General features: G+C 40.4%; 1 protein-coding gene across 4 annotated transcripts in view; it reads right to left on the bottom strand.

Annotated features, from left to right (window-relative positions):
- Positions 1 to 21,416, bottom strand: part of scaper (S-phase cyclin A-associated protein in the ER) — a 58,030-nt gene extending 36,614 nt beyond the window's left edge. Inside the window, exons 1-19 of one of the 4 annotated variants that reach the window (XR_006054707.1) lie at positions 21,078 to 21,416; positions 14,582 to 14,699; positions 13,730 to 13,806; positions 12,122 to 12,319; positions 9,516 to 9,616; positions 8,298 to 8,411; positions 7,673 to 7,788; positions 7,288 to 7,574; positions 6,444 to 6,788; positions 5,045 to 5,212; positions 4,832 to 4,898; positions 4,629 to 4,746; positions 4,176 to 4,287; positions 3,612 to 3,752; positions 3,375 to 3,530; positions 3,142 to 3,284; positions 2,513 to 2,594; positions 2,266 to 2,418; positions 960 to 1,067 (exon numbers count right to left, since the gene is read on the bottom strand). Coding sequence is in view for 3 of the 4 variants with exons in the window: in XM_042223550.1 (XP_042079484.1) it covers positions 960 to 1,067; positions 2,266 to 2,418; positions 2,513 to 2,594; positions 3,142 to 3,284; positions 3,375 to 3,530; positions 3,612 to 3,752; positions 4,176 to 4,287; positions 4,629 to 4,746; positions 4,832 to 4,898; positions 5,045 to 5,212; positions 6,444 to 6,788; positions 7,288 to 7,574; positions 7,673 to 7,788; positions 8,298 to 8,411; positions 9,516 to 9,616; positions 12,122 to 12,319; positions 13,730 to 13,806; positions 14,582 to 14,699; positions 21,078 to 21,248 (2,775 nt within the window). In the remaining variant the exon portion in view is untranslated. Of the gene's footprint in view, positions 1 to 959; positions 1,068 to 2,265; positions 2,419 to 2,512; positions 2,595 to 3,141; positions 3,285 to 3,374; positions 3,531 to 3,611; positions 3,753 to 4,175; positions 4,288 to 4,628; positions 4,747 to 4,831; positions 4,899 to 5,044; positions 5,213 to 6,443; positions 6,789 to 7,287; positions 7,575 to 7,672; positions 7,789 to 8,297; positions 8,412 to 9,515; positions 9,617 to 12,121; positions 12,320 to 13,729; positions 13,807 to 14,581; positions 14,700 to 19,864; positions 20,835 to 21,077 lie in introns of those variants that run through there. The other 3 variants (XM_042223550.1, XM_042223551.1, XM_042223552.1) reach the window with 3 other exon arrangements.
- Positions 21,417 to 21,434: the final 18 nt, after the last annotated feature.

Genomic DNA, 21,434 nt, shown 5'->3' with positions numbered 1-21,434 from the left:
TATGGAGCCACAGTGAAAAATAGTTGGCAGCGGTGTGAATGAAATTGTGAAACTGAGCTTTGATATAAATAATATGTGGGGCAGATGAATCTATCCAAACAAAGTCTCTTCACTTTAAATAAGAAAAGATAATTCTGGACATCTAAATGTTATATATTAGAGGTACAGGAATGGCTAAAGCCTCAGTCCTGTAATAACACATCTAATACAAATTGTCCAAGCATGACATCAAGATTAAGATGCAGGATATTATGAGGATGACTTCAGCAATGACCTAAATTCTGAATGATTAGTGCTGAAAAATGACAAGTTAAGGTTGTATTAGGATTACTGCTAAAAATGTAGTGAATCAAGCAAATACAAGGCATAAGTGTTCATATATAAACTGTTTTTCTCCCCAAACCCAAGGTTATGATGCTGTCAAAAAGGAAACAAAAAGAAACTGCATTTGGAAAGGAAATGATTAAAAAAAGGAAAGTTATCAATTACTCCTCACTGAAAAAAAAGCTTTGAATGAAGGAGCTGCTGAAGCCAAAGGTTCTGCGTACAGCACCAACAGTTGTCACCTTCACAATGAGCCCTGCTGAAAAGCCAATCTCATATTGCAGCCTGAGAGGTTACCTTGCATTAATGAGCTGCCTTCCCATGGAAAAGTGCTCCATGACACACAAAAAATAAAAAAGCCTGGAGACAAGAGGGTGATGTCAGTCCTCCACTGAAGCGCTGAACCCTAACTGAGTACATTTCAAGGCTCATTTGTAATCTCACAAAGCCAGCTACAGGCCTGTGGCAGTATATAAGAGGACGTATAAACATCAATAATGACCGTGTCATAAAAGACTGTGCTCTTTGTCTATTTTTTTTTTTTTTTTTTTTACATGAAACAGGCAGCAACAGGGCAATACTCTTTGGCAGAGTGAGAGGATGTTTGCTCCCAGCTGGGTGACAGTGATACGCACCACTTCCTCATCGGAGAGCTCCCGTCCCTGGATGCTGCTGCTGTCTCGCACGGCCTGTTGGTGCCTCTTGCCCTTGGTGTGGCTGAACAGGTGCACCTCTGAGGTTATCTACAAATACAAACAGAGTGGTCAGAGGTCAGTGCTGTGGACACAATGGAGAAAGAGGCAGGAGAAGGTCAACAGGGCCCCATGTTGCCGTGGTGAAACAATATACCACAGAGACACATACACTGGGACAAGAACTGCCTCCTCTAAAGCTTAGTTTAGAAAGGGATTTATTATGTTTAGTTCAAGCTCCATATACTCTGCTATAGCAGATTTGCACGACTGACTGTTCAGAATACTCATCTTATCATATTTTGGGTCTTGGCGTAACCCCTAGGTTCATTCACTAAAATAAGCCAATACCAATGGATGAAGATCTTGGGGCTGACAATGGTTAGAGCAATTGCCATACATTATGCTGCAGTGATATACTTCTGTATCTCACTTAATTGTTCTGGTTTTTATTATATAAACAGAACTTAGGGCAACCATGTACATACAAGGGGAAAAAAAAGAAAAGCAAGCTGATGACAACAGTTGACTCATCACAGATTGCCGACTAGCTGTAGCGGATGTTTGAGAAACAGGAACTAGAAGAGACAGGTGTACAATAGGCAATGTTTTCCTGCCATTTCTGGAAACAGGCCCATTTGGAATGGTTTGTGTTTAATATAATTAAATAAAGTGCTTGCTGCTGACCCATCTATGATCCCTGGTGTCAGATGCTGGCCAAGGTCATCTAACATTTTAACAAGATTCCTCCCCACCCCTTTTTCTGATGCTGGTTTGAAAACTCAAGGTGTCCCACCCTTGTTTTGGTGGCAGCCAGTTAATCAGAGATAAATGTGTCTGCTCGTTGCCTGATGCTCCAAAGAAAAATTAAATGTATGTGTGTAGTGGTGTTTATAATGTGCATTTAATCATCCATTCATAAAATCTGTGTTTAGGTGACTGTGTTTAATCGGTGCTGTTAAATCCTCATTTAAATGTGGCCTCTTTCAAAACTCCTCTGAATCACCTTCAGGTTAGTAATTCTGTGTACATACAGCCTGTCAAATGTGGTCTTCTTTTTTTTTTTTTTGCTTTCCTCATGTTTATATATAGCAAAGACGCATAAATATATTAGTTCAGGAGATTAAAATAAAAATATTTAAGTTAATTGGTAAAGTTAGTTGTAGAGTTAGTTAATAGTTCGGATACTGCATTAAATATTAGTGAAGTACTCTAACTGATCCAGAGACTGATTGGAAACTTTACATACCACAACTCCACACAGTGAACACTGTTTCTTGCGCTCATATGGTGTCAGTTTAGGTGCGTAGTCTGTGTTAGCATGTCGACCACTGCTGAGCTCAGCAGCCTTTTCTTTCCTCTGTTCGATTTGCTCCATATGCCTGCGGCTGCTCTCATCATGCTATGGAAGAAACCAAAAAACCCGGGTCATACGAGAAACATGGACTCTTGTCTAATGTTTGTTAAAGAAGCAAGGTGGCGCTGTATAAACGTACCTTCATCTGAATTTTCTTCTGCAGCTCCTCCATGGCTTCTTGTTGAGCAGCGCTGAGAGCAGCCAGACGCTCCTCTCGGTCTCTGCAGATGGGACATAAAATGACAAATAAGTGCATCTAAAAGTCTTAAAAAGACAGCAAGAATCAAAGTGATGTAGCCTGTTTAATCAGAGGGTGCGTTTCTTTTTTTTGACACTACGACTTGTAGATTTCATTTGAATAGAACGGCTATTTCAGCTCATCAATCCACCCCTCAGTAATCCATAATAACAGAGAAAACATCTACAATAAAACACTTAACTACATCATTCATAAAAAATAGCTAGATACTTTGCTGGGCCACTTAAAGTTGTGGTAAGCTGTATTCTGCTTACTGGAATAATTTAGCACCTCCTCCAATGTTTCATTGTGAGCAGGAAAAACTGCACAACTATATCAGGACAGTTTACAAAGTCACAGACAGCTGACACTGTATGAAAGTCTCGTCCTGGGCTATTGATTGGTGACTAAAGAATAAAAATCAGATATCTTCCCATTTAAATCTTAATCTCTCAATCTTAAACCGCCCCCTCAAAGGGGGACAAAAAGTAAGTTTTCCACTCATGCTGAAGTGATTTGGAAGTACAAACCTCGCTCTTTCCCGTGCTGCATCCTCTCGGGCTTTCTCCTTTTCCTGCCTCTGCTGTTCAATACGAGCCTCCTGCTCCTTCCTCTTCATCAGCAGCTCCTCCACTCTTGCCTGTCGCTCTGCTTCCAGGACCCGCTTACGCTCCTACACAGGAGCGGAATAGAGTGGGGATTGGTAATTTAAAAATCCTATTAGAGAACATAAATGAAGGCATAAAAGGTTTTTCTTAATCACCTGCACAGCCTCATCTCTGGCCTGCTTCTCCTCCTGCCTCCTTTGTCTCTCTTCTTGCAGTTCATTAAGTCGTTGCTCATATTCACTTAACTTGGCAAGGGCATCGTGCCTTTTATTTTGGGCTTCCAGGGTGTTGATGAAAGCAATTTCATTCACCTGCAAAAACACATCCTTGAATGACAATATGAAAATATATATATATAAAATGCATGACTGCAAGAGATTCGCTCTTAATACCTTGGCCTCCTCTTCTTGAGCTTTCTTCACAATAGCCTGCAGTTGCAGCTCCCTCTTAAACTCGGCGTGCAACAGTTTTTCCTCCATCATCCTCCGCCGCTGCTCCAACAACTCCTCTTTCCATTTCCTCACATCTTTTTCCTGCAGAAAGTGAAAAGCAAGCAGCAAGAAAAATCCACAGTGTATTCTTTAAGACCAAACAGACAATAGATTCCTGACCGCTCGGTTTCTAACCTCTCCCGGTGTGTTCACGTGGGGATTAATGAGACTAAACACCACTTCATGGATTTATGTGGTTAACCTGAATTATTCTGGGACTAACTCCTCTTGCCATGGCTGAGAGTACAAAAACAAACTTCATGAAAGACTGTTGATTTTGGCTGGGAGTCTCCATTACGACTGCCTGTGGCCAGCTGGCCTAGATGTGACTGGAATGGGTTACAATATTTGGTGATTCTATCGGGCAGTGTGCTGACAGAATCTCTCGCTGCGAGCCAGGCTAAGCTTAGCTTGCATGGAACTTCTTCGCGGTGCTTTCCGTCAAGTTCATGCAGACTTACTCACCCTCTCCAACAGCTTCTGCAGCTTGAGCGTCTTTTCTTCTCTGAGTTTGTCCCTCAGCTGCTGCGCCTTCAGCTGTTTCTCCTCATGTTTCTTCTTTGACTCTGCAATGGTCCTGTCAAAAATATGGAAATGCATCATTCATCTCTTTCCCCTCTCCTTATCAACAATGTGGAAGGCAGACGCAGACCCTAACAGACACCTAGGGCCTGTTTAGACATTCTGGGTGGTAAGCTAAAAAGAAAGAGGTCAGACACAGTAAGTGAGCCTTTGATTTTCCGGATGCAGGGATCAATCCTTGTCAAAGTAGGGGAGGGGAGAGGGCTGCTAAAGAGTAAACCTTGGTGCTGTTCAGGAAGGCAAAAAGAAAAAGAACTGTGCTGATCTCGTTAGTTTGAGTTACGAAATAAGCCAACTAGCCGGGAAAAAAAGAAAATGCAATATATGATGTGGTACCTTTTACGTGACGGTGAGGACAATTTCTCATGCATGTGGATGCCATGTCCAGGAGGCCGAGCGGGCTCTTCCTCTACCATGTCGCCCCATGATGTAGTCTGCCGCCATGGTTCCCGAGCTACAGGAAGGACAACAAAAATAGACTTGAGTGCAGTGTTTACCTTTACAAAAAGTGTTTAAATCTCAGATGTTGCCTTTCATACCATCGTAATCCGCCAGCATGTCATTCCAATCTATATTAGCTCCACAGCTTCCATTACCGATGCTGGCCTGTGGTAAATAATTGAGGGTTGTTTTTGTTTTTTTTAATAGTAGATTCATAATAACAAAAAAACATCTTAAATACCATTTTAATGACTGTCAAATTAAAAGTACCAAACATTCAAAAGCATAATAAAAAACATGACGGATCTTACAGAGAAGTCACTTTCATTGTCAGTCTCCAGGTCATTGTTCTCAGCCTGAATCTCTCTCGTCAACTGCTCCTCCTCAGCAATGGCACTAGCGATTGCCTCTTCGTTAGCCTTCTCCAGCCGGTCTGCCAGCTCCTCTTTCTTGGCCAGGACCTCTGCCATAGACTGGGGCTGAACAGAGAGCACAGATTCCACCTCACACACATTTCACATTCCATAAATGTTAAAACTATCCCACTGTACACCAAGTACACTATTCAATATTGGTTTACACTGAACATTTGGTTCAAATACTAATTTTCTGTGTTGATTTTGAAAAATAAAAGTTGCAGAATTGATTCCTCTTTAATCAAAAATAGCACTGAAGAAATGTAAGTAGTTAGATTACATGAAAGCTATATTATCCAATATCTCTCCAGCACCACTGAAACCCTACTTTCCTGAACTATTCCTGAACCAAGAGAAAAACTGCTGGTCAATGAGTAAATGCTATTAAATACTAAACAAAACACGGTCACTGTTTTGTAATTGAAGAAAAGCATTCATGAGAACACCTGTATATATTTTAGCTTCTGTAAAGGTGATTTGATTTGTCACTGGAACCAAATATAAGGGGGGGGGATAACATACCAACCCAATCACAGTTTGTACCACACAATCACCACAATTCTCACAAGTGAGGAAGCATCCAAAATACATGCATGGCACATTAACAGTGAGGATGAAGAGATGGTGGAAGGAGGCATGGTTTTGCTCTATGAAACTGGCAGTTTATTTAAGGGTTTTATGTATGAGGACTTGAGGTATTATTGTGAAAATAAGGGATTATTTCAGGGCCGGAATTACTCTAAATCAAGCGTAAACTAACAAGGAAGAGGCTTCTCAAAAGGATCTGCATTTGCAGCACTATACACGAGTAGTTTTCAGTCTTCAGTGTAGGTATACCAGTATTCTGCAAAAGATCAGACTAGTTAATATTCAGACTAAGGGAAGGTTCTACATAATATAAATCATATTTAAATGCAAATTCATCCTTTAATTAAATGGAACTGTGTTTGCATTCTCCAAATGAGGCCTTAAAGAAAAGACAAAGCCTGAAGCAGAAGACAACAGTAATTAAAAACTTTATGCGAAAATAAATAAATAAATAATTCAGTTTGTGGAGCATTTTGTGTTCAGTAAAACTTGGTTGGAGTAGGTTGAATACAATCTACATCTACACACAACTATTCTTAACAGTGAATGGTACTACAACAACACTACACAGAGCTATATACTCTTGCCTGCACATTTGGTCTGGAGGTCTCTTAAGATTGACTTTGTTTAGGCGGTGAAAGATCCTTGGGGATCCCTGCCCTCCCAGCCCTCCCCTCCCTCTGCTCCTCCATCTCTCAGCACTCACAGTAGAAAGCTCTGTGGGGTCCAGCACACTCTCCAGTTTCACCGCTGCCATGGGAGTCTCAGCCTGTCCTGCAGCAGATGTGGCCATGCCCTGTGACGTGCCCCCCTCAGCCCCACTGTCCCCAAAGGCCAACTGTGTACTGAGGCCATCCGTCTGGGGTAGATCTAGTGATGTGGCGAGGGTCACGACAGAAACTGGGACTGATAAGGTAATGTCTGTTGGTGAGGTTATGGATGGGGTGTGCTCTGGGGGTTGGAATGGGGTAAGGGCTGCTATGGTGGGAGGCACGTCTTCACAGGGTGCGTCGACACACTGCCCCGAGCCTTGTGCACTCTCTGCTGGGGGCTGCACCGACAGTCACACACACACACAAACACACGCAAACTCAATTAAAGACATGCATATATAAAGCAATTCATAAAAGCAATACAAAAATAAAACCAAAACAGTCACTATTCGACACACAGCTGAAAAACAAATCATGCAAGGAAGCTGGAACCGACATGCCCTAAATATCCACTTATGATTAAAATAAACAAAGAATGCAAATACAATTTAGATAGCTATAACACACCCTTACCAAGTGTGTCTTGATGCATTGTCTGCGTATTTATTTCATGACAGTGAAGATGGGCTTTATGCCTCTGAAATGTCAGCGCGCAATCAATCGTTTCAAAGTTGATATCCCCGTCTCGACAGTCTGTCTATGAATACCATCAAGCCCAAACAAAAACAAATACGGCTGATAAAATGGTCTAGTGTTACAATACACGCTTATCATGAATAATTGATACCCAGGGACTGTTCGGGCAGAAAGACGTCACAAGGTACTAAACATTAGTACCTCCATTATTTGTCCATTCTCTGGACCTTCAACCTCCTCTTGTGGCTCAGGCTCCGAAGGGATTTGCTGCTTGGTGTCTGTCTGACTCACGTCCTTGTGGCGGGGACACTCGGGACGGAGTTGCTCATTTGCTTGTGGTGGCACACGCGACTGGTTACTCTTATTGTTGTCCTGTTTTGGGGTGACGCTAGCCAAGACAGGACTGACCTTGGCAATCATGGCGGCAGAGCGAGGTTTGGCAGTGCGTCCTCGCTGTACCGTTTCCCAGCCTTCTGCGTCCTTTTTACCTGTGAACACACAAGGCGCTCCGTAAATCAAGGAGAAGATTAAACTGCACTCTCTTTTAAGTACAGAGTGAAGTGCGATTTTATGAGGGGTTTCTTACCAGGTTTTTCTGCCTGGGATGTTGTGGGTTGACAGGAGCCAAGGACGGACTGAGTGCACTTTACTCGGTCTGCCCAGCTGGGGCCTGTGTGAGAGTGCCTGGTTGCAGGAGGACCACTGATGAAGACACATACAGAGCATGCATCAGAACAAACAAATGGCCATTAAACTCAACAGGTACCATCCCCTCCTTCAATGTCTGAGCAGCTCCTACTGTGTTGCCTGTCTGTAAAGCTTCAGCAATCTTAAGAAAGCGTCTAGCCAAAGCATCTGAGTACATTCCACTGTGAGATAGCAATGGACGTATTGGACAACAGGCCTCCGTCATGATCAATATCCATTTCCTGCAGCATCAGATTACAGAGCGGTGCACATATTGAACCGATGCTTCAGCAGACTTTAACTGACACTTTCATCTACACCTTCCACTGATTCTGCTGCCCAAGAGTGAGACACTCAACAAATTGCATTAAACAAATGCTTCATTGGCTGTCTTGCTAGATAGTCTGCACTTCCTAACCTCTACAAAAACAACCATAATGCATCATAACAAATATTGATTGGTGAATCACAGGATGCTTTATGATACAATGGTAGACTGGAAACAATAACAGGTAAAAGCTTACCCAAAGTTGAGGGCGCGACGTGCACCTGGCGTAGGTACCATTCTGTCTGTGGGGCTTGGCATCACATGGCGTCCCGGAGACATCTTACGCACCTCCCAGGCTAAAGAAGTTGGCCTGAACAAAAGTGAAAGTGCCGTACATCACTAAACTTTTTCTAGTTGCCAAACACAAACGCTTGACTCACACATTTGCGAAATCAGTCAGATGGTTGATTCACTTGTAGCAATGTATGCAATAAATGAAGCATGTAAAAGTTCCAGGTTGTTCTATTGATTAACAGCCCGTTTCAAATTTACAGCTGCAATGGTCACTGTGTTAAAGAGAAGCCAATAAACTGCTGGATCTCTTTGAATTAAAGCCAAGGCTATTGATTCATTCTGTTTGTGACTCAAAGCCAGGGACCGGACACCCGCATTTTTGGTTCCACCTCAGGGAGCAATTCAAAGTGGGAAGAGAATGAGAATGAGAATGAAAGAAAAACAAAAACAATGGGCCTCATACGAGTTTGGAAATGCCCCTTACTCTGACCAGAAAATAGTACCGTTCAAGAGTACTGTTGGATTTAGGGAAAAAAAAAAAAAAAAGCACACAAACCAATTTTGTTCTGACAGAACAAAACTGTGGGTATGTTAGTAAATCAAAATCGGACCAGCTTTGGTTTCACATCTCAATCTGCATGCTACCATGCGTCTGTTTCTCTATATAAGAAAACAAGTTTCCCAAAGTGGATTTCCTTGGGAGTGACATATTGTGCATTAAATATCTGGAACGTTTTGTGCCCTTTATTTTGTCTGGTCTTTGTGTTGGTAAAAACTAGTATTGAAAAGGTTGCATATGTTTAATGGAGGAGGGGGGGGCTAGCTTACACATTGTCAGTTAATATACTATGTTCTAAACATGCAGTTTAATTCCTTATTATTGTTTATGAACATTTTTTGGCTTAGCTTGGTTTAGAAAACTGTAAATAGTAACTAATAAGACACCATCACTACATCACAGTTCAAATATGTATCTTTACATTTTTTTTGATACAGTCTGGCTTCCATCAATTGTAAGCATGATTTGAGGCAAATCTAAATGTCCTCATAAAATAATGTACTAAATGTGTTTGCACACAGATTTGTGCACAAAATGTATGCCTAGTTTACAGTCAGATTGTTCGTGAGCAATGCTTGTGAATGAGGCCCACTGAAAAAGTGAAGAGCATCTTAAAATGACCTGTTCTGAGCATCTGTTTTCTCCAACTTCTCCTGAAGGTTGATCCAGTCTATGAGAGCTTTGAAGTCCCGTACATAGTTGTCCAGCATCATCAACACCTCCTGAAGACAGCAGGTATAACAGTACAGAGAAACCACAATTTAGAAAACACAAAATATGAATAATAAAAAAAAATAATAAAAAAATATAGCACACAAAAACCCCTCAAGTTTAAAATAAATAACTGATGGATGTGCACTCAATATTTGCTCAACACTAAAAGCATTTTAAAATCTTCTTACATATCCCTGCAAACACCAAGAAAAATCCATTGCAGTGTCTGCTGTAAATTGTGCAAACCACAAAGCAGAATTCATAGTCATACGTTTCCAAAAGGTTATTTAAAAATAATCATTAGCTGATTTTGATCTGAGTTTGTAGTCAGAAATTTTTAATTCACTTGTTCCAACGTTTAGGTACATTTGAGTATATTGAACATATATTTTTGACTAAAATAAGATATTTCAGTGTGGTACCATGGGCCACGGGAAAAAGGTTTGGCATGTTTAACCCTTTTGTGACACTTTATTATCAAAAGGATAAACTGAAAAAAAGAAGTAAAAAACAGCCTTTTTATTATCTTCGTCACAGATTTTTTTTTCCTAAAAAATTGTACGTAATAAATTAAGAACTGACAAAAGAGAACTTGCAAAGTTTTGCTAGAAAGCAGGAGCTGACCCACAAAGTTTCAATGAATGTTAAGAAAAACACTTGACTGAAACTTCAAGAACAATGAAGGCAAATTCCTTTTAACAAATGCCCATTATCTGCACTTGTACTCAGCCGGTGTTGGTTACTCAGAAGTGGTAGGCTGTGGAGGGGTTTTTTTCTCCCCAGAGCTCTAATGAAACAGACACAACTGATTGATGGGGAGCATGAAGGGAGTGGTAATTGAGAGTAAACCTTCACAGTGCTTTTAGTTAATAGACAAGTCAGTCCAGTGAAAGATGCATTGAGCAGGTTTGCTGATTAGGGCTGGTTAACAGCCAGTGTCTACTGCTGCGGCTCGCTTCATTTGGTAATGAAGGTTTGCTGTGCATTTGACAGCTAAACCAACATTGAGTGAAAGCACCATAAAGCAGAGGACAGAGAACAGACACGCTTAGCCAAAAATAACCACCAAATAATAATTCATGAGAAATGGATTTAACCTTCACGAGGCATTGTCATAAAGCAAGAGGGCCAGTAAAAGCTTGTGGTCCAAACAAAAATGATCAGCCATGTCATGTTCAGTCAAGGTCAGACTTATTGACTTCTGGGAAGGAAATATTTTATACTTCACATTGTCTTGTTTTGTTTTTTTTAATTTATTTGAACGCCAGAAGTCCAGAATAGCCCGTTTCTGTCCATGTACACAAATTAGAAAATACAAGTCTTAACTGACCTCAAAGCAAGAAGAATACAGAGTATGTTTCGTATGTTTCTTGCCTGTACTGGGTGATATTGCTAAAAAAAAAAAAAAAGTTAAAAATGGGTAAAATAAGCAGTTTGTGTGAAGTAATTAGAACTGAGGTTTTGGGGATTATGCTTAAACACACAGGAATCATTCTGGTTTATGGACAATTACCCTGTGAATGGAAAAACATTAGGTCAGGGCTACATTCCCCTCAAAATTGCATAAAGTATTACAGTAACAGAGCTGCGGCAGAGAATTACTTCCTGATAATGATTGTGTTGATGTTCATAAGTTTTTAGGTGGAAAAAATGGTGAGCCGTTTGTGTGAGAGAGTACACATGCTGATTGCCCACAGCTACACCAGGGGATTGTGGCTGGGGGCTATCAGAGCACTCTGCTTCCCCTCCAGATGACTCCATCATTTATCAGTGTCCATTAAGCCCAAGCTGGGTGGGATGGGGGATTATGAACAGCGCCCAGCTTCATGGCCATTAGACAGCATTAGCGTGTCGAGAGATATAGTGGTATGAGAAAGGAAAAAACACAACTAGCAGCTTGTTGTCTGACACAGGACACATGACAGCGTGCTGATCACGCCACAGGGAGCTGCGCTGTGGCAATGACAGCGAGCCGACCACACCAGAGGGCTGTGGTACTGACCGCAGACCGTTACCAGGACAATGATCAGCATAATGCACCACGGCAGAAGAATCAATGACCGGTACTATCACGCCCATACGCTCTGGAGCGACATATCAGTGCTACCAAAATACACTTCCGCAAAGCAGAGAATCAGAAATGTTGGTGGTTTATGTCAAAGAGCGGAAACCGCCAAACCCTGTTATTAACATGCATACGTATTGTTTACAGTCAGTCATCAATATTATTCATGCCAATGTGAAGAGAGAGCCCTGTGATAATTGTCTCACCAGCAAGCCTTCAGAGAGCCCCTCTGACATTAAGCAGACTCGAGAGGAATGTGAGATGTTTGTCATGCTTTCAATGTCCCCCTCTAGTGTTCACAAATCATACGACATTTCAAACTTGCTAAAGACATTTGTACTGGTCAGGACATAAACCCAGTGATCCCAAAACTACGATCAGCATTCCTATGCAGAACTCTCTCGCCCGCCCCCCCCCCCTTTTTTTTCGCTCCTCGATGCAGACTAACCTTGCATTCTAAGACGCTCTGATCAGATTCACAAGTGACGTAAATCTCATCCACAGCCCGACGCAGGTTGTCAAAGAGGAATGCCCAGTAGCGCGCTCGCAGGTCCACCTTTCGGGGCTGTCTGACTTTTGTGGGGCTCTTCTCTGGCCCCTTTTCCAGCAAAGCTCCAGCTGTGCCTTTATTTTCCACGGCAGCATTCTGTGGAGAAAGAGCAAACTGAAAAGCTCTGTCTTCCCCCTACCATTTACAGGTGCTCTGTAAGGATTTCTGCTGACTAAGGCACCGAACATAGGTTTTATAGCGCCAAGATAATAGCAAATATGATGGAAACATTACGTCGAACTACCACTTTGAATGCAAACACCACAGAAAACACCACGAGCAGAGCCCCACGAACAATAAGAGAGAACATTTAGGAAAATGGCAAGAATATTTTTTAAAAACGTAAACATACACATTATCGCAATCTCTTGACAAATTATCTGTACTTAAGGCCAAAAGTAAAACACAAAGCACTCCAGTTTATTAATGAGTCCCTTTATAACAGTATGGTGTGCTTTACTTTTAGGCTTTAGTTTATTCATTTGTTTTATTTCAATATCTAACTCACAAATTTAAAACAAATATCACTTCAAAGCCTTTAATAAACACTTACTGTTTAGTGATTAAAAAAACAAAACAAAATAACAACAACATTAAACTAAAATTTGACAAATGGTTAAAAAAAAAAAAATCTAATTTGAGATCTGCAGGTAAAGAAGTTTGGACAGTAGCCCAATAGCTTCTCATAACTGGGAATCTGATGAGGAAATGACTTCTGACTGAGCTCAATTAATCTTTTATTCTGAAAATCTCCGGTGTCCAATAAATAAAGAATAAGATATATTATAAATTTTACCTCACTGCATATTTTTGGTTTTGAAATGTTTTTCAAACAGCTACTTGCACTAAATAATGAAGATTTCCAACTAAACCCTGATCAGTTTAAAATAATGATAAAAACTAAATGTTAAATGAGAAACTTTGACTGCTGAAGCACTGACATCACAGTGAGCTGAATTTTTAACATCATGTGGCTGGATTTGTAGGGAAAGCACAAACACTGACTGCACAGCAGTGTTACAGAGTCATGCTACCTTTACCTCATTATTTTTGTATGGAAGCCCACTTACAAAGAAACTAACATTATTAAACATTTAACAGTCCAGTTGATGTTTGTTGATGTACAAGAGTCCAATCTCTTGTATTGGTAGGCACAAATAGTTTGCCAAATTTCAGGTGCATATGAGAGAGAAGTACACACTGTGAAGGCCCATCAGAGCGCTAACTTGAGGCAGATTTTGGTTGCATCCAGGAGAAAAATATTAAAGGACTTCATACAAAATTTTAAAACAGTACTTTGCCTTTTGCCCCTCTTTTTGACCACATCTTCCTCTTTGACATAAACATGAATCCCAAACCAAGACTGCAAAAAGGGGAGTTTCGCAACCACCACAGACAGGCTTACATCAAATTCGTTTTTTAGGGTTTCAGGGGCATGAGGCAGAAGTCAAAGATGAAATAAGTTAGTAAAAAGTGCCCTCTAGTGTTGGAGGACGGTATTCCAACCTGCTTTTTATTCCTTTGTTGTCCCGAATTGATTCTCTGAGACCTGGAACTGCCACTGGAGTTGCCTTTGGACTTTGCTAAGTAAAGAGGAGAGAGGAAAAAAAAATATGAGGCTTGCATTTAGATAGTGGATAAATAATCAGAGCTTAAATCTGGCCAACAATGAATATACAATTGTTGTGACAAATAAATATGTCACATATGTAAAAAAAAGAGAATCATTGAGAAGTGAAATACAAAATAAACACTTGATTGTAAATGATTAATTATAGAGTTGCAGAGGATTAGGTAAGCCTTATGTAAAAAAACAAACAAACATACAAACACAAGATTAAACTACAATTTCAAAAGCTGAACCTTAATTCATCCTCAAACTTTGGAGCAAAAACAAGGCCTTAAATAAATAAAACTGAACTGACCCACAAATAAAAGAGAAGCAGAGTGAAAATGAGAAAAATGGGTGAGCATGTTGAGTGGGTTTCTCAGAAGTGTTAGGATTAGACTATTTCAAAGACAACCCCCCATTGTCACCATTTAAAAACAAAAATATATTTTATTTATTCTAAAACACAAGAGCATGCATCAAGTTTAAACAGTCTGCCTAAGAAATCTGAAGTACTCATTTTATCAGTTGAGCCATGAGAAGAAAAATAACCATCTGGTTCCAGTTGACAGTGTACAACAACATTTTTAATGAATAACATATAAAATGCTGAACAATATTGGCAAAGACAGATAGCCCGTGACCCCAGGATATGGTTATCACCTTTAATAAATTATCCACAACAACATCTGCAGCATCATAAATTAACGGCATAAATTTTTTTTTTTACTTTGCATTAAGCTACCAACCTTCCTCCTCTTTGCTCTCTAGAGGGACGCTCCAGGCAATGAGGTTTCGAGCAGCACGGCCCTCTTCAGCAACTATCTTTCGCACTTTGTCATGGCTGTTGGAGCGCTGAAATGAAGCCTGCGGGACAGACATAAGACTCAACACATTAAATCTGACTGGATTTTCCCTCTTCATTTTATTCTCGACCTAACAAAGGATGAATCAGAGTGTTAGTCACATTATTTGTGCCAGCAACATCAAGGCTCACAAAACTTTGGGCCAGCACTCTTCAGTTTTTGGTAGCCCAAAATAAATTTAAGTAGCCCGAATAAAAAAAAGAGAGCAATTTTTTTATGTTTTGTTTCCTTTACAATATTATACATTAAAGTATAATATTGTAACGGGAAAAAAAATTAATCAAAAATTGTTAAAATACAAATCACAACAACTGTATAAAAATTACATCTCAATTACATCTAATTGAACAGAAATTTCTATGAACTTGCAAGAACTGTGTAGAACATGAATCTGTGTCAGATCCTGAATCGGAAATTTCCACTGAAGTCAAGGGTAAGAGGTAAGTGGAACCAAGATCTAGGCCATTTGCTTTTTGAAGTTTGCAAAGACTGCTAAATTTTGCCAATGGTAGTTCACTCTTTGCAACATAGTACGCTGTTGTAAACAGATTTTTCAGGACTTTTTCTTGTGCTTGGTTTATTTTTAGTATGTTTTTTGCAATTGCTGTTTGTTCTGGGAAAGACATTGCAGACTGGTCAATAATGCATTTTTTTGCATTTCTCATGGGTTCTGATGGGGTCTTTCTTAAAATTACTGGTCCCAGTAACAAAGGCACTTGTCGACTCAGAAACCGAATGAAACTCACAACACACCTGGCAGAACATCATGTTATTTAGCTTTTGTCCATGAAAACCAAAAAAGCTGCGCTTTCTTTTTGCCTCATAGTCTGATTTGTCATAACTTTTCCGTTTTGTGGTAGGCTTTTCTTTGGCTGCCCCTTCTTCACCCTGACCTGTCTTATTTGGCTGAGCAGAACTAAAATACCGGCGTAAATCCTGCTGCTTTTACCCATGTACTTAAAGCGATTCTCTGCGCAATCAACCTCTATGACATGTTTAAGCTTGCTGCGGGAGATTTCACTTGTCACGTTTGAATAGTAAGCTAATGAGTGATAAGACGATGTCAGAGGAATTGGTGCGCAATTAATCGTCACTCACCAATCAGTGCTGCCGCACTCTACACGCCGTTCGCGTGATCGCAAAGTGACAGTGAAAGCAAAAAACAAGCGCAAATTCAAACGCGATTTCAATATGTCACACATTGACAGTGGCTCATCGATGCCAATGACATAATTACTCAGCTACATTTTTGAAAGAATGCAAAAGCACTGACATATAGTTTTCCTATGATAGCCCGACGGGCAGGGCTAAGATAGATTTTGGTAGCCCGACTGGAAAAATCGCTAGCCTCGAGACGTCGGGCTAGTGATTTTGCGAGCCCTGAACATGTCTCAAAAAACTTGGAATGGAGGCAACAAAAGGGTTGTGGGAGTTTTTCAGAAGTAAAGATGGGCAAAGGTTCAATCTGGAGAAGTGCATGTGTGTGACAAGGCTGGAAAATCAGCACTGGCCGCCGTAACCTTTGGACCGTCAGTTGGCACTGCATTAAAAATGTTTTATTCTTTTATAATGATGATGCATTCATGAACACTTCTAGAAATCACTGTCTAAACACAGCTCACCATACCATCCACAAATGCAGGTTAAACCTCTTCCACCACAGTCCATGGGCCAAAGCTAGAAAGATGATGATAAACCACACACAGTAGCCATTAAAACACCATGGCTTCATAGCTGAAGAGCTAGAATCCCGTATCAACAAGAATGGGACGACACTCATCTCATAAAAGACAATAGCTGATCTTCTCAGTTTCCAGAAGTTTATGGACTCTTGTTTAAAGAAGAAAAGATGCTACACAGATGCTCAAACATGTTCTTGTCACAGACTTTTTTTGTTGCCATCACAAAACTACCTGATTTTTTTTCTTTATAAAGTACACTAAGTAATTTTTTTTTTTTTATTTAAACAAATAAAACCTAAAACATGTTGTACTCATAAATATACACTGATAACTGTGCAATGACATCTTCTAACAAATTAACATGTTCTCATAAACTTAGAAGTAATCTAGTAATACTTCAGACATGTGACTGGTTAGTGTAAGTCACCATGTTGTCTCGCCATCTTGAATACTATAGCTGAGGTGAGTGTTGGCATTCTGGCTAATCACATTTTATGTATGTGGCCTGAGATCGGCCACATATGTAGTTCGCCTCATAAGTTACTTTTAATTTAAAAACCACAAATAGCACTTTTAAACTATACATAACCATTTAACATTTGTACATGTACATTTTTTATCAACTCTTTCTCAGTATGCTTTTATCCTCCTCGACCACTGCTCCGTCCCTGATTCCACCTCAGCGTCTTTCTCCTCACCTAAAACCTAATCTCCTGAATTAAAGTCAGGGCTCTAACACAGGAAAATGGACATTAACGTGGTCGTTTATTCCTGATATTATTGCAATTACTTATTGCCAGCAAATTAGACAGGCAACGAGCCACATAAAACAACAAACAGCTGGTTGTAAGCTAACATTGTGCCAGCTAATATTAGGCTTGAGTGACATTTAAAGCAAAAAAAAAATAAATAATAAAAAAAAAAATTGGGGCAGTAAGAACACAGAATTGCTATTGCAATCTACTGACATCTAGTGGTGAGATTTTACACACTGTTCCTTTAAAATGGCAAATTTTCTTAGTTCAAACATTTGCTATGTTTTCTATCTTCTAGTGTGAATAAAGCATGGGTTCATGACATTTGCAAATCCATGCACTCTCTTTTAATGTACATTTTACAGACCCTGTTCAAATTGGAGCCTGCACTGTCTTATTTTATTATAAATGGTAAATGGCCTGTATTTATATAGCGCTTTACTAGTCCCTAAGGACCCCAAAGCGCTTTACATATCCAGTCATCCACCCATTCACACACACATTCACACACTGGTGATGGCAAGCTACATTGTAGCCACAGCCACCCTGGGGCGCACTGACAGAGGCGAGGCTGCCGGACACTGGCGCCACTGGGCCCTCTGACCACCACCAATGGGTGAAGTGTCGTGCCCAAGGACACAACGCCCGAGACTGTCTGAGCCGGGGCTCGAACCGGCAACCTTCCGATTACAAGGCGAACTCCCAACTCTTGAGCCACGATCGGGGGCGATCACTTATACAATAAATTAAGTAAACATTCACAGCTTAAAGTAAATAAATAAAATATGTTTGTGACCCACTTTTTATGTTCAGCATAAATAGAATTGTAGATAACATAAAATACATACTGACTAATTCTCACCCAGTTCTTTCAACAATAATAGTTTCATGAGCAATGAGCAGGCCTGAAGCCTAAGCACTGTTGCTATGGTTACTTCAGTTTTAATACACCTCAGACACTGATTTTGTTCAGCCGTTAAAACAGTGTTCCGCAGTACAATGTGTTTTCATTGCCCCAAAAAACAAAACATAACGGGCAAAAACACTCAAACAAGGAAATCAATGGTACTTTATGTTCATTCAGTGCATTTTCGGCAGATTTTTATGTCAAACAGTAAGCAAAAAGTACATTTATAGCAATTTTAAAATTTTGCCATAAAAGCTCTGATTATGTTGCTTTGATATAAAAGTGTATGGAAGCGGTCTACGAGGTCATACTGTGACAAGGAACAGCTAGAGGCTGAGGCTCTAAACCCGTTCTGTGCAAAGGATGCATCATGGTTGACCTACACATTGAGTATGCATCAGTGAACTTGACTTTAACCCTGGGTGAAGCCGACACTGCGAACCAAAATAAATACAGCGACATCACATTCATTAAGAACCCATGTGATGAAATGTAGCATCGGCATCTTTCTGGATCCATATGTCATAGAGAAAATAAATGGCTATTTGTATCTCTTAGACAGCTGATGCATTACTGCAGAAAGAAAAAGTGGCTGAACAATAACAGTGCAAAAAAGTGGTGTACCACTGCAGTCTGCTTGATTTAATTTGGTTCTTACATAACTAAATATTCTGATTTCTGGCAATCAGCGGCAATCAGAGGTTTATCATTCTGCATCTTCCACTTAGTGTGTTTTTCCCCTATAATAGACCGTACCACTTCTGCACTTGTCATAAATTATTTACTCTACTGTTGACTAGAGTCCAGACCAAACTTGAATATTTTAGACAACTATGAATCATAGTTTTATACCTAATGAAAATAACTATATAAAATAACAAACATTTTAAAAAAAAATCAAAACTGAGCCAGTTCTTCTCTTAACAGAAATGAGTCATGGAACAAATCATTCTCTCTTTTCCTGGATGTCTCTCATGAGCGCTACTGTTCAGATAAAAAAAAACCAAAAACTGTCCTTCTACCACATTTGCAACATTTGAGGCATACGTTTTCAGAGGTAAAAAAGTAAAAATTAGGGAATAGCTTAAAATAAAAACAGTATATACATACACCACCTTAAATTCAAAAATAACAGAATAATGTGAACATGGCTCATTAGGCATTACACATGCAGAAACAGAATGCGTGTATCGGTCTGATACCATTTAATGTCCCTAAGGGAGATACCCAGCTGACCTACTTTGGTGAGCAAAATTCTTTACATATCAAGTGGCCTGAGCTTTATTTTGTCAAGTGGAGAATAAGACGACACAAATATTTAAAAAAAAATACAATAAATCATTCAACAACACAAATCCACCAAAGTAGCAAGAGCTACTGATGCAGCCTGTCCTATCTCTTTACAGTAAATGTTTACTCGGTATCTCCAGTGCTTGGCAGCCAGTGGATGACAAATAAGTGTTTTGAAAAAACCTTACCTACTCGCAACTGATGGCTATCGGAGTGCAGCAACCTGAGGCCAAAAAGGCTTAAAGCAACATTCTCTTTATCCACTTAATCAGCTACAAACAAGCTGTCTCCCATTGCACCATAGAAGAGAAAGATACAATGTGGAGCCTATCTTCTGCTGTCTTCTTTGATCAGGCAGTCCTTCCACATGCACAAGAGAGCATGTTTATTTTCTAGACTGTGCTGAGTAAGGGGCAAGTGTAAGGTTTCCCTTCTGGCAAGGTCTACAAACAGAAGTAGCAAGACAGTGGAGTGGGTGAGAACAAGCTCATTAGTAAAAGCAGTAAAAATCCAAACATCACAGGATACGTACAGAATAGAAGTACAATCTGTAAGCAGGCTCTTCGTCTTTATCCACTCCTGACATACTTGACAGCCCACTTCAGGCAACCTGTTCCCTCTCACCAGCATTGCCACTTGTGCAAGGTGACATCGTCATCTGACAGCAGGACCAAAATAGACTCCCTCTGTGTAGTCCACACTGTTATAGCAACTTGCCCAGCTGTGTCAACTTCTCTCCCAGTGGCAAGTGAGAGACAAGTGCTCAGTAGCCCACCATGCCTACCTTTTACTTTGACTATTCTGTTTGCAACTCTTGCCTGTAATCTAGTCTGAGCCCCTAGCACTCTGCTGAGTTAGCAGCCACCTCTTAGGCCCGACTCCCTGCCTGCTGCTGCCTATCTGCCTACCACTGCATGCAGCTTCCTATATTTACAGCTCCCCTCCTCTCACTGCTCTGCATCAGAGCCCCCGCTCTCTCCCTCTCTCTCCGCTTCTCATTTCTCACTCTTCACTCTCCTTCTACCACAACACTGCGCAGTCATGTGCACAAAGCAGGCCTGGCTCTCTGCCCCCCCATCCTGTACTTGCCAGTGATGAGAGTATAGCTGCAGGGTCAGAGACAGTGTGTGCGAACGCAGTGCATTAGCCACACAAAGTGATGCTTTAGATCTGAATGGACCCGGCATTCAGTGATTCATATGCTGCTGTGGGACAAGACATACAAGGCCACATGGTTTGACCAAATACAAATGGTGCAAACTTGGAAAGTCTGTAATAACACTTTGGGACAAAGAAAGGAATCAACATATTTTGATATAGGCCTGTTTACATTACTGCTGTTTTAATTTACAAAACAGTCCCTTTACTTTCACAGTTTTGCTTTAATAACATGACAATACATGTATGCAGACAATTTGTAAAAATGATTAGCATCTTCACAAATGTAAATTTTATTGGGTAAACTACTACTACTACTACTACTACTACTACTACTACTAATAATAATAATAATAATAATAATAATAATAATAATAGTGATGATGATGTAGGCATTTTTCTTAACCAAGAGGACAAAAAAAGGTAGAAACGAGATTTGACAATATCACACCATCAGAAAGTAAGGTCACCCAAAATATGTTTATTTATCGCGAGAACTTGAATTCCTAGCAAGGATTTTTTATGTTCTTGATTAAATCAAATGTTTTACTTCAGTTGTTAGCTGCGAAACACAAAGCAGCGCATACCTTCAAAGCAGTTATGGATGCATTCTTGCTTTTGCCACCTCCATGCGAGGAGCCTGAGCTGTTGCTACCAGACCTTTCCCTCCCGTCCCCGCCTTGGTTGCTAACTCTTGGGCCGAGACGGTGCTGCCCAGCTCCGCGCCGCCGTCCATCATGGCGGTTGTCTTTGGACATCGACCCGCCTAGTGTTCAACGCTCAGTCGGTGACAAATTAAAGTCTACGAGTAAAGTCGCCCTGTTGTCAGAGGTGATGGGAAAACATGTCAGATAAATACATGACACTGTGGATAGCCTAACAGATGCAGGAAGTCTGAGCACCTTGCGTTTTTGACTGGCGTTTGGATGGTCCAATGAATTCGT

This window comes from Haplochromis burtoni, unplaced genomic scaffold (assembly GCF_018398535.1).
Source record: "Haplochromis burtoni strain Fernald_Lab_line unplaced genomic scaffold, NCSU_Asbu1 Contig_114, whole genome shotgun sequence".
NCBI classification, from domain to species: domain Eukaryota; kingdom Metazoa; phylum Chordata; class Actinopteri; order Cichliformes; family Cichlidae; genus Haplochromis; species Haplochromis burtoni.
Note: the sequence above shows the minus strand (reverse complement) of the source record. Positions and strands in the feature narration are given on the sequence as shown.